At 36.3% G+C, this 13720-nt stretch overlaps 1 protein-coding gene and 1 long non-coding RNA gene across 2 annotated transcripts; both read right to left on the reverse strand.

Moving 5' to 3' along the window:
* Positions 1 to 857: 857 nt before the first annotated feature.
* Positions 858 to 8106, reverse strand: LOC120345512 (integrator complex subunit 1-like). Its single transcript, XM_039414986.2, has 2 exons — positions 1332 to 8106; positions 858 to 1059 (listed from the first exon to the last, which is right to left on the reverse strand). Exon 1 carries the CDS (start codon positions 8058 to 8060, stop codon positions 1347 to 1349), a length of 6714 nt encoding a protein of 2237 aa, XP_039270920.2. The 5' UTR covers positions 8061 to 8106; the 3' UTR covers positions 858 to 1059; positions 1332 to 1346.
* Positions 8107 to 11108: 3002 nt separating this feature from the next.
* LOC144425782 (uncharacterized) lies at positions 11109 to 13198 on the reverse strand. The gene is made up of 2 exons (XR_013477654.1): positions 12428 to 13198; positions 11109 to 12142 (listed from the first exon to the last, which is right to left on the reverse strand). It is a non-coding gene; the product is annotated as an uncharacterized LOC144425782 (long non-coding RNA).
* Between the last annotated feature and the right edge of the window lie 522 nt (positions 13199 to 13720).

The following is a 13720-nucleotide window of genomic DNA, read 5'->3' on the forward strand; positions in this document are numbered from 1 at the left end:
AGCATTTTTGGATACGTGGGAGGGTGTCATTATTTTAAATAATAATAATTAATTTTTAATGCGATTCGTCAAGTCTTAAGGGTTATATAATATAAGCGCAGAATACTACTTCATTCCCCATAATATTCGGCGCTTGGGAATATGCAAAGATTCTTAGGATCTTTGACAACAATTTTGGGGAGGCAATATGAGAAATGTTTTGACTCGCTGTATCTGAAAACTGGTAATTCGTGGCACAGACTGGACAGTGGACAGATGTGCTTTGTTTCGAAACATGTTCGGTTTAATTTGAGACGGTAAAATGTTTTGCTGGCCTGGTCAACTGCCTCTTCCATTCCTCCAAATTCAAAACTATTTGTACACTCCAAACGAATCAAAAAAAATTCTCTGATCTCCTGGGAACATTTTTTCTTTTCACATTAGAAATTTTTAATCAAATTTTTTTACAACCTATAGCTTAAAAAAGTACATGGTCGTTCCTGGCGTTTTAGTTTTTTTTCTAGCTTATAATTAGTCGAAATCATAACATTAGAACGTGCTAATCCCATCCTGTAATTGGTGCAAATGCTTGTCTCGTATTTGAACTCCCTATCCAGAGTACTTAACTTTGCCAATTCACAGATTCGAATCCCATTGGGTTTAATTATGTCTGAAAATACCCCTCACCATCGTAGGGTGGTTCACATAATCGATGGTCAGTCATGGCTTTTTCCACCATTGATACATGCATCTGAAACAAACATCTTATTAATAATTCTCATACCCAACATGGACAGGTAAACTGAAATGAGGCCGTGGTTCGCCATATGATTAAGCTTCATCTCCCCAGCATAAATATGAAACTTGTCCACTTCATCTTCTACTAAAATGAATACATTTTCACAATCAGCATGTGATATTTTCAGTAAAACAAGTATTTGGGTATGATAGTGAACAGGAATATCTGCTAATTTCACTGTTATTGAATCGAATCTGCAACACTTCTGGTTTTCAGTTTGCTTCGCATCGGCGCAGGAAGTTTCTCCCTCTCGGACTGCAAACATACACCATCATATTGATCTGAAATTTTATAAATAAATATCAGCCATTACTTAATGACAAAATTCAAAGTTACCTAATAATTATTTAATATTTGTCAATAGGTGAAAGGAACCGATCAAATCCTGGTCAGAAAGTACTTTTGATTTAATTCCAAGTATGAGTAATTGTAATTGATAAAATAAAACATGCCAAAATGGCATTGTTCATCTAGAATACAAATACACACAAGATCTTCGAAGCACAGTTTAAATGAAATTATTGAACATTTCCAACAAAATAAAAATAATCACCTTCAAATTGGAAATTCAACTCTGTCCTGATGGTGCAGGTTTCACATTTGACTGTGCGAGACCACTTAACAAGGTTACTGACTTGGCAAGAAGTTCACTCAAATCCTGCCATGTTGATTTTCCTCCGATAGCTACTGGTGTTCCAAGCAATCCCTGAGGTCCAGGTGGCTGAATGCCTACTCCCCCTCTGGAACCACAAGCGAAAGCTGCTTCCAAAATCTTTGCTGCTCTTTCTCTACACAAAACAACAACATCAGGTAAGAAATCTAAAGCTGTTTGTGCAAGTTCATCTGAATTGGTCCCAGTTACTGCAGTGGTTTCATCCAATTCATAAAGTCTTGTTTGACTGGAAGTTGAAACAAGCGGTGTTTTTATACCAGTTAGGCAGGATAGATACGCTGGTAATATTTGTGGGCAACTTCGAGAAGGGGAGGCCCGCATACAAACAATAGATGCACTTAGGGCTGCGTGTCTGATACTACTTTCTCTGCAAGTTGTAAATAACTTGGTGAAGTGTGGTAAAAAAGGCTCCAAATTTGTTATTTTTCGCTTTGTGTCAGATAACTCTGCCAAAACCTGTGCAATATTTTCCAAATCATCACTTTTGGCCAAAATTCTCAGATATGGTGTGGCTTGTTCATTTGCATCGCTTATTTCAGTATCTATGATTAAAATGTCATCGTTAACAGGTTCCTCTGTTTCAGCATTGTATGTATTCATCATTAGTGGAGCTGATTCAACAGTGTTCATTATTTTCCTTATCAAAGAAACAACATAGTCATGATCACTATATGTATGGTCCATCAGTCCTTGGAGCATATACATGTATTGGTAAACAATCCGATGAGCTCGCTGCGGTTTCTTTTGTAAAAATAGATAAACAATTTGCAGAGTGTTGTGCATGACATCACGAAGTTGCCTTCTCGCTTTGGTACAATAATTTGAACACATCTGGAGGTAAGTGTCAATAATTTTGTCAACATCATTTGCATAATCATTATCAAACAATTGATGACCTATTGAATCCAAGATTCCAAGAAGTTGAGACATGAACAACAGGTGATTTTTGGCTTTAAATTCTCGAAATTCATACCAAGTACGTCCAGAAAGTGTAATCAACATTAAAGAAAGTTGTCGCAAAACAATAGCTGGGCAACAACTGGCAAGCTTTTTGAGAATTAGGCTTGCATCATATGCACTATCAACACTTGACTGAATAGCTGTAACGGAGTCTCGAGCATCGACACGTCCAGTTTCTTTGACATAACCAATTCTATCAAGTAACATTTGTACAAGTGAATCCAAACGACAAATGGATCCAACCTCTGAAGATGTAACTGCTTTGGCAAGAGTGTAGTTTTGTTCAATACCTTCATTACACTGTGAATTGGTTGTATTCCAAACATCATGAAATGGTTGTAAAATATAGAGCTGAGCTAGAAGCTGCCACCACAAGTCTACTGTATTTTCTTTAGCTTTTGAGTAAACAAACATGACAGTTTTTTCAAGATTCTCAGATCTCATTACCTTTTGACCAAACCTGGTATAGAAAACCAGGAATAACTCAAAATAAGAAGTACCTCCCCAACCACTTTTCAAAGTAGAACTGGCTTGTTTGGTGCTTGATGCAACCATGTAACTTAAAACTCTGCAAAATTGTTCAGAATTTAAGTAGAAAACAGGTTCCTGCAAACTAGTGCTCTTGTTTTCACGACCTTTCCAAATATTAGACATATGCATACAAACCCAGAGGAAATCCATTGCTGTGCGAGCATCAACATTGATTCCAGAAGACTGACTCTTTCCAGATTTTTCTGTGCTTGTTTCATAAGTGGAATCTGAAAGCAGCCATTGCAGACATTTGTAAACAGTCTCCCAATTACTGTGTTCAGCCAGAAGTGAAAGAAGATATGTTTGATGAGAAGTCAATGACTGTGGAAGTTTTATATTACTCATTTTTGCTGACATCTTGATAGGCATGGATGAAGTAACCAAGCGCTGTGACTCAAAAAGTAATTTTCGCTGCAGTTTTGGCCGGTGGGCAAGAAGCTCAGGGTCAAGTAACTGAAGCCAATCTATTAAAAGTCCAGTTGTCCCAATACTTGCATAAAATGCATCATCTTGAACATCGCATTTTCCCCTGCTAGCTTTTGATTTTCTATTCCCAATTTCTTCTAAGAGTATTTTTGCCACAAGTGCTACTTTGTTTTTTATTTCTTCATCTCTTTCAAGGAATGCCAACTGCTTTCGTAAGAATTCTTCAAGTCTTGCCCAGTCAAGCTGACCTAAACCTTCGCTTTCAGCTTGCTGTTTCTTTTCTGAACATGCCCAGGACTGTAGTAATAGTAATAAATGATTTTCAGATGACAATGAGCTTGGTGCTTTCACTTTAAGTATCAACACAAGTTTTTCAAAAACTTCTATACTGGAATCTATTATTTTTCTCTGAGATAAATTGCTACATGATTTTGCTCTTTTCAAAGAGGAATCAATTTTTCTGATAAGGCTGCAGCTCCAGTTAGTATTCATGTACAAACCGTTCAAAAACACCAATCCCGTTTTCTTAGCAGAAACAAGGGCATACATTTCGGAAACACAATTAACTACACCATTAGAATTTTTCATTTTTCGCAAATTGATAGACCTCATTAAATTCCTGAATATCAAGTTCTTTTTCATTTTATACTTGATGACATCATTACCATTGGCCATAAATAAATCTTGCAACATGTTAGTTACACTGTCATCCACTAGCATAGATAGATTTTCATCCTCTTCTTGACTAGATGTTGCTTTTTCTGGAGATGAAACCATGATAATATCAGAATCCTCACTTTGATCGACCGTCAAATCTACTACATCCGTTATCGTGGCAGATGCTGTTTGAATTACTGAAGGACGAGGTGATAATTTTTCCATTGACAATAAAGCGTGAAAATCAGTACCATTGCAGCATCCCCTTTTCCACTGGCCCTCCACAAGTTTAGCAAGATAAGATCTATTGTCTTTTACTGAATTAGCAACAGCTTCAGGTGTTGATGAACAAAACTCATCGAGGCTACCTAATAGTCTGTCCATTGATTGATATGGAATACCAAAAGATTGTATAAAGAGCAACAACTGTTCGAGGTCCAAATCTCGGGATCCAGCAATTGGAAGTCTAGCATCTGTCGCATTAACTTCGCAGTGTAATAAACGAAGTCTCAACCAGTCGGGAAGTAGAAGGGCTTCCTCTTGGGTATCCATCAAGAAAGCTTTGGGAATAGTTGAGCCATCCTCTGCAAACCATGTCTGTAACACTTCCTGGTACATTTTATTACCTTCTAAAGAATCTGCATCACCTCTCTTTTGTTTTGGACGTCCGCATGTCAAAAGTAAAATCATGGCCTGTGAAACAAGAATATGCATCTGGGCATGACCGCTTCCTCTAGGCCACCTTAAAAAAATTTCGTCCTGTGTGTCACACCAAGGTACTTGCTCCATTGTCTCTTCGTGATCTGTCCCATCTGAAGAATGTTGTTTTTTGATCAAGTTCATGTGACATAAAAATATTTTCAAAATAGATTCAACAAATATATTTGCTATAGTTTTTCCACTCGAACCTGATTTCTTAATTGTATCAGATAATATATTTCTCACCAGTACTTGCCTGTCAATAAGCAAGTGAGCTGTAGACAAGGCAAAACGAGAGACAGATTGAGCAGAATCTTCTAACGATAAATCTAATTTGGTTATGTCATCAGCAAGAAAAGCTAAACAAGCTGTGACCATACTTTCATCACTATCCCATTTAATTGTCTCAGTAATTGCATCAACTGCTTTTGAATGAACAAAGTTGTAGTTAGGTAGGGACACAAGTTGATATAGCAGCCACTCATAGTCTTCTAGAACAGGTTGTACATGGCATATTTTTGGTTCATTGGTATCCATGTCCTCATCCCTCAGAACGAGAGATAGAGCATGCTTTGCTCTCAGTCTTGTTTCATATTGTGGGGAATGTAGCCTGCGTAAAAAATAGTTTATTGGTTGCCAGGATTCTTCAGTTTGTTGATTTCGTAATGAATTTTGAAGTTGAGCGACAATTTCTTTCTCTTGTATTAGCTTGTTTTCTGCTTTGCTATCATCAACACTGCTCGCCATGAGATATTCACAAAGGCATTGTACTGGAAGCATACTCATATCTCCTTTGGCAGAGCCAACCAGACTAGACAACCATGGCATTGCCTGGTCTTCTCCGTGTCTATTAATGATGTATAATAAGAAATCTGGATTTCTAGATCTGCATAAACCGGCTCCAACTTGAATCTGACTACATATCAATCGAGTCTTGTTTAGTATATGTTCAGGTGGTCGACGAGGTGGGCCTTTTGTGTCCATAGCAATAAGTTGAGAAAGCAACAAACTTGTCTCCTCTGTTACAGCAAGATGTGTGGTGGCTGCTGCCAAATGTGATTCAAACTCAATAATTTCATTTTTCTCCATCTCCACCATTTGCATTTCTTTATTCACAATTTGTGATCTCTCATTTTCATCAACTACTGTTGCCAGTGGAAATGTGAAATTGTTTATGATTGCCATCTCCATGAAACTTCTAAGAATTGGATATTCATTCCACGCCTGAAGACCTATAGAGCTGGGATTAAAAGAAGAAATAATAAGCAAAGTTTGCCAAATTGACCAATACAGCAGAGAAATTGCTAAAGACGGTGGCACATAGTCAGAGGGAAGATGGATATTTTCAGGATGATGATATTGAGCGAGAGATAACAATGTGTCAATGACATCCCTTCTCTCGACTGGAATAGGGTTGAAATGTGGTTTCGCCAAAGCACCAGCTCTGTGAACTAATTGACCAATAAGCTCAAGAGTCTCTGCCGGAGCGATTGGATGTTCGTGTGAAAGGCCAATGACAGCCAGTCGCATGATTGTGTCTTCCAGTAATGGAACTTCCGCACAGTGTTTTACCATCATTGCTCTTTCAGATTCAGGTGGCCAGTTATCCTTCATGTAGTAGGTTTCAGCGGACTTCAGAAAAAGCAGTTTGTGAATATGCTGTCCCAAATCCGGTGTTGTAATTTTAGGTAAAAGAAGGGGAACTGCAGTGGCATGTAACCACCAAACAGCATCTCGTTGCATTGCAGCTAAATCCAATTTATGGCCATGAAAAATAGTATCATGATCAACTTCTGATGTGGGGGTGGCCTTTTTCGTAATAACCCCAATTGCCTCTTTTACTGTCGGAGAGATACTTACTAACATCAGAAGACATACTAAATCAGCAGTGGAAGAAACAAATCTCTCTTTATGAGCCTGATCCAAATGCATGAACTTTTCACGATCTGGCTCTTTCATTATACCAAGGGCAAATGAAGTAAACTGTACATCATGCTTTGCAATTCTTACTATTTCCCTAACAAGTGCACGAACGGCTCTTAAATAATCTTCTTTTTGAAGTAGAAGATCTTGGCAAACTATTGCCAAAGTTTCTGCAGCAATTTTGGGCTTATGTTGTAGAAGAGCAGCTATAACAGACATGTTTGTAGGATTCCTGGCACTGGATAATTCATTATAAATAATGTAGCTGAACAATGTATTGATTGAATCCTTATGAGCATCTATCAAAATTTTTAAACACTGAATATAATGATTTAGAAGTGCCTTGGTTTTGAGACGCATTTTAACCAAGCAAGATATAACATCAACATCATCCTGATTATGATCTCGGCAGTTAACACATATCGACATAAGTAGGTCTTGTGTAGATTTTGCTAGCTTAGGATTTTGAGACCACATTTCCAGTTTATGAGCAGCTATAACACGTATCTCCGATATTCCACACATTGCAATTAATGTTTTGATCAAATGACGACCTGAAGCAGCACCTGTTGGGTCCTGTGCAGAAATAGTGCCCTGTCTGCGATTAACTCTCTCTCGAACCATATCTATTGCATAAAGTCGTACAAGTTCTGCTGAAGCCATGAAACGCTTAGAAACATTTTTTTCATCTTCAGAAGATTCATCTTTTTCCTTCATATCCACATCTTCTCCAGTATCAACTTTATGTTCTTTTGAAATCCGAACGGTGTCAAAAGCGGTACTAACACTGGATACAAATTTTTTACACTTGGGATGATCAACCCATATTCGATCACTCAATGAGTCTTCAATGAAAACTTTTACCAAGAGTGAAGGCCAGCTATAGTTCTGCTCAAATCCTGCAAAGAGAAGATTGCAAGCGAGCACAGCAGAAATGCTATTCCCTTTCGATTTAATATATTCCAATCCGACATCTTTTTTAAGAAGTCCCACTAGACATTCAACTACCATTTCACTGGTAAAAATAGAGGGCTGTTTTTTTGCCAAAACCATCAATGTATACACAATTACCTGATCAGGCCGGAGTCTGTTTGCTCGTAAAACACGAATTGCCCCACAAACTAATCCATCAACCGTTTCCTGATCTTTGGCCTCTGTAACTTTCTTTAGTAAATCTTGGGCAGCAGCATCAATGTATTTGACAGACGGTTCAGGAATAGTGGGTGACATACGAGATTGGTGAGAAGACGTTGCTGCGGCTATGGTGTGGAATGTAGATACCTTCTTTATCGACGGTAGGCTTGGTTCAGGGGCTGCTCTCTGAAGTTCAGTTTTGCTTTTTCCAAGTGCAATTAAATCCGCAGGTGGCCCTGGACGAAGTCTCTTAGGAGGCCCGCTGGTAGTCCGTTTCATGATTGTTAGACAGACAGACCAGGTATAATATACTAAGATTCAACTATTATCTGTGAAAATGAGGTTGAATAATAAATTTTAGCATGCTGTAACAAACAAAAAAACATAGCAAACAAAAAAAAAAAGTAGTTAAGAAATATGCTATTACCACATTCCTGATATATTAGCTTGGTTATGAAGACAATGTAGGAGCAAAAGATATGTGCATATTTTTTTCTTTGTATTTTCACTACTCCTGCATGTCCCACAGTGCTGATTAGCTTGAAGCCATCACATGGTGTTTTTCACTTATATAAATGTATTACCACTAGCCCAAGGCTCGATTAGGGATTACCTCAGGGGTTTTTATTCTTCTTGGTCAAGAATGACCCCAATGAAATATTCCAGAGGCACAAGGAACCACTGTACAATTGATTACGGTATGTGTTATCATATACCGATAATATGCCAATCTAAAAATGTGAAACAACAATTTGACGCGAAACACCTAAAGGTCTCCTTCACAGAACACGGGGGAACACACCTATTATAGGATATTATTGTACTTGTGTATCTGATTATATATGAATGATATACATAATTCATAAAATTTTAAATTAGACTTGAAACTACCCCAAATTTTAAAAAAAGTAGGAAAGACAAGTGCATTTTGTATATCTGTAGCCTATCAGGTAAACAATATATAGTAAACAAACATGAGACGAGAGGTACCTGTCCAATCACTTTTATATTTGTATTGGGTGGAAACTGACTCTGATGAGTGATGACATGATCCAAAAATGTCGTATCAATGCCTCTCATTTTTATTTCTTATTTTTATATGTTGCATATAAAATATAAACCATCTGTATAACAGCCTATGTCTCATTGGTTTGGCAAATGCTGAAATGATATATTCCCTCTCTATAAGAAATTTCACAATCTTATGTGTTAAACATGAAGTTTGATTTGAATGTTTAAACTTTCCTGTTTTTTGTCTTTTATGTTTGTCCTCTCACAGTTTGTATTGTAATATTTTTGTACTATACAGCTACCATCTGACCGTGAGGAGCAAAAATATCTTATCTAAGCTGTAATGGTAATCAATTTTTATCAAATTTTGCCTGCATGGTCTACTATAAATACATTGTTCTGTTGTTACATAACATAACGACATAGAATTCACCCTTTTGATACCCGACCCCCGTCAACCCTTTTAGATACTAACATTTACAATGAGCAGATGTTTCCCCGAGCATCGATTCTTCTTTCCAAACCAAGATTTATCAATACATACTGGTATATGCTCTTCATGCGTGGTATCACACATATTTACATAGTGGCTTTGACATTCCTGAGATGTATACATACATGCAGACATGTGTATGACTGCAACCTAGTAATTATTGCACAAGTAGATAGCAGTTTACTGCCCCATTGTGCATATTTCAAATAAGTAGATATTATGCTCTTCTGTGGTTAATGAACAGGGCTAACTGGGTTATTCTGAAGGTAAAACTTAAATGAATTTCATTATACAGTTATACAATCCAGTATTCAGGTATTCTTAATCCATATTACTAATTAGATGTGAGAGAATTTCATATTGTGAATTTTTGTATTATATGTCAGTATGTCATATATTATAGTTAACAAAGCATGGCCGCTGAATGGGAATCACAATACCGGTACCATTTTATTATAACAACCAGTAAATTTTTATTTATAAATTCTTGGTTTGTCTCAAATGAAATTGATATACATAACTTGTTAACGTGTAGGTGTAGACTAGTGATCCAATTGTTAAATCATTTTTTATTCTGTTATCATAAAACTTACTTGCTGCATTCTGATATCTGGATATATACCCCCACTCGCCACTCTTTAATTGCGGTTCATGCAGGCTGCAGCAATGGTTAGAAACTGGCTTTTTTGGCCCTACAATTAGATTGTAGTGCATATTAGGTTTTTCCGGATGTATTAACCAATATCTTGGTCTCTCCTGTCAAATTAATACACTGTTTTATATATATTTCATGTCTTATCATTCTGCACATATTTCTAATCATTTTCTGATATCCCACCTATACACAACATTAGGTCTGGTGCTATGCCATCCTCGTAGCCCAAAACTGCTCGGCTAGATGGCTCTATAAATTCATATGATGCTCCATGATATAATATAACTACATTTTTAATTACCGATAAGCGGTTGTTATAGATCTTTTTTTTTTTTTTTTTTGCCAAATTTAATTCCAGCGCCAATATGGAATTATTTAATTATGTTTTTGAAGCCAGTTAAATTTTCAGTTTTTGTTTTATATAATTTTTTTATTTTAACTTTAACTGTGAGCGTAATAAATATTAGGCCGTGAGCCGAGGCCCTGAAAAACGCCTAGAAAGTGAGTTTCGTAGCGCACATCAGGTAACTACCTGAAGATGATTTTAAAATGTTCCTTAAAAATTTAGTAACAAATATTGCCTTGTTCCCACTTCCAAAAGTTGCACGTTTTACGGAAAAGACGCTTTTACTACAAGAAATATGTGCTACGATCTGTCCTATATTCTCTACATTTTCGGCAATGAACAATGACTTCTGCATGACGTAACAATTGAATCGAATCAGCTGTTAGCGAGCGGATGAATATTAGTTATTACTGCTCGACCTTGCGTTGAGTTGGGCAGCCTTTTCATAGCCCTGTTTAGTTATTATTGGTTAAGTTATGCTAAGACGTTGTTGAAAAATGTATGAGTAAGTTATTAAACACTTGTAGATCCTTACCACGGATATGGGCCGTGAGACGAAGGCTTGAAAACGCCCAGAAAATGAGTTTCGTAGCGCACATCTGGTAACTAAATAAATTCTTCAGTTTTGTGTGAAAATGAACATACTGAACGCATTACAGCTTGTTCCACAATCCTGATGCGAAATTGAATATAAGAGGTTCCCGGAAATTCAATAACCATAAGTTTACAACACATACATAAGAACTATGCAATTCGAGAGCCCTACAGCACACTAACACAAATGTATTCCTGTAATGTTTTGCCTGACCAAAATCGGACTTCCTCAGTCAATCATAATTTATTAGGTAGATTACGAAAAATATGGTATACATGTAACCAACAACAAAAAATACTGTAATTGTGTGACAGGAGTCGCGAGTGACATCGAAAGCAACGACACCAACAACGCTGATTCACATTAGCAAATAAATTTTATGTAATAACCACAAGCAGTTTACAACAAGAACAGCATAAAAAGCTACATCCATTTTATAGAAGCTATTAAACGTATTTATTTTTAAGCAATGAAGTCACAAATTAACATCGTGAGCACGAAAACACAAATAAATCAGTTATTTCTCACTTAGAAATTTACCGGAAAAGTCAAGAAAATTAATGTACAATATGTACATAACATAGTGAACAGAAATATTACAATCAGTCTTTTTTTAGTTTATGTGGTTATGTATTTGAACAAAGGCAATATTATTTCTAGAAACAGGAAAATCGACTTTTCCTCTATAAGTGTACTGTGATTTTTGCAGTCAATACAAAAACAAAAATCTGTCCAATTTAAGTTGATTTTGGCACACTTGCATAAATTATTTTGACTATTTTTCTTACACTTGCAGTTTGCCAACTCAAGAACTGATTTGAGAGCCACATGCTTCTTCAGTGAATCATTGTTGGTTGGAGGAGTATAATCCTTATGTTTGCCAGTGTTAAATAGACGTGCCCTGGTATCATTTACATTCTTCATATCCTCTTCATACAGTGAACAAACAAATTCCTCAGCTTTATTTATTAATGCCTCGTTAACCTCAAAAGATCTTCATAGTTGAGAAAAAAATGAATTGAAAACCTCAATGAAGTCTCCAACATGAGTTTGATGGGCAGTTCCAATTGCAGAAAAGTGCTGAAGTATTTCAATATGAATAGCCCATCTAAGCTGTTTGCAACTATTATGATTCTCATATACCTTTACGCTTCAAGACTTTTTGTTTAATCCATTTTATAGCACTGATAGCAGCAGGGATTAGAGCCTGCGTTAGGTCAGATTAGGTGGAACATTGCCGTTTTCTTTTGTAGTACAGTATCTAAAATGAGGAAGAAAATCATATTTGGAACAGCATGAGTGTAAAAATACCACTAAATACTAACTAATACCTTGAATACATAATGCATTTTATCTGATTTACTCAATGAGCGTATATATGCTCATTGCATGTACTACAGTCCAGCAGTGTTTGCATATGATTACTAGACTATATCTACACTAAATTTTGATATATCACAGTCTGAAATGCCCTATGACAGTATGAGTATGGACTATAGACTATATTTTAAAACATCAACTGTCTGTCTACAACTTGATTTCTCACCTCTCAATCGTTTCCAATGCTACTTTCTTTCCACTCCGGCATAACTTATCATTGCTTTCCAGGTTCTTGTCGACTCTATGAATTTAGATTTAGACCAACCGACATTAGTAAAATTGATTATTTCCTTCTCTTTCACACAACCGTGCATTACAGAGACAGCCATTAATTTCTATTTTCAAATATGCTGTGGCCTATATAGTAGTATAAATCTGCTGAATAGTCAAGAAGAGTCATTAAATTAATCATGAACATTTCATGCAAGCCAGAAAATATCGTTGTTTGTGACATATTATTCTAGGTCTAGCCTTCCTTGGAGTTACCGCACCGTACCTATTTAACAACGTCTTATGAGCTAGTGCTCAACTAAAATTGCTATTTATGGTAAGGATATACAAATGTTTAATATCTTACTTATACTTTTCAACACCTCCTTAGAATAACTGAACTAATAATAACTGAAAAAAACTATGGAAAGGCTACTCAACGCAAAAGCGACCAGTAGTAGTACATCTGATATTCATCCGACCACTGGGGATCCACCTACAGCTGACTAATTTGATTGTTACGTTATGCAGAAGTCTGCGTTCATTGGCCCATGATACCGGAAAAGAAGAGAAAATAGGACAGATGGTAACACATATTTATTGTAGTAAAAGCGTCTTTTCTGTAAAACGTGCAACTTTTGGAAGTGGGAACAAGGCAATATTTGTTACTAAATTTCTAAGGAACATTTTAAAATCATTTTCAGGTAGTTACCTTATGTGCGCTACGAAACTGAAAGATAAATAGCCTGGGCTCGCGGCCTATATTTATCGGTGTGCAATAGATGGATAGATTAGGCAATTTTGGATACTCCGTCTCCAACCACCACAATTTACGCTTGGGGTAGTCTATAGAAATGGTTTCTGAATTATTGTAATTGTCTATTTCTGTACTATCATAGTATTATTTTTTTATAGTGGTAAAATGATGTACTGATTGCTTCTCATTTAAAGGCTAAATCAGAATTAAGTATCTATTTCGGAAAGGCACTGCTCTTTTCCTTCAATCAAATTAATTGAAAGAAAACTAAATTATGTTACTGTTATAAATATGTCATTTTTTGAATAAATTCCCAATCTTGATCTGACCAACGACTAACATACCATCTGACTAATCCCAAATTTATCCTCGTTTCAATCAGATTACGCTTTGTAAATAGTATAAATAGTTTTCTATAAACGGAGCGTTCAATAAAAAAGAACCTGTGTCAATTTATGTTTTTATTCATGTGTTGTATTGGGTGGTAACTGA

This window comes from Styela clava, chromosome 8, assembly GCF_964204865.1.
Source record: "Styela clava chromosome 8, kaStyClav1.hap1.2, whole genome shotgun sequence".
Classification (NCBI taxonomy): Eukaryota; Metazoa; Chordata; class Ascidiacea; order Stolidobranchia; family Styelidae; genus Styela; species Styela clava.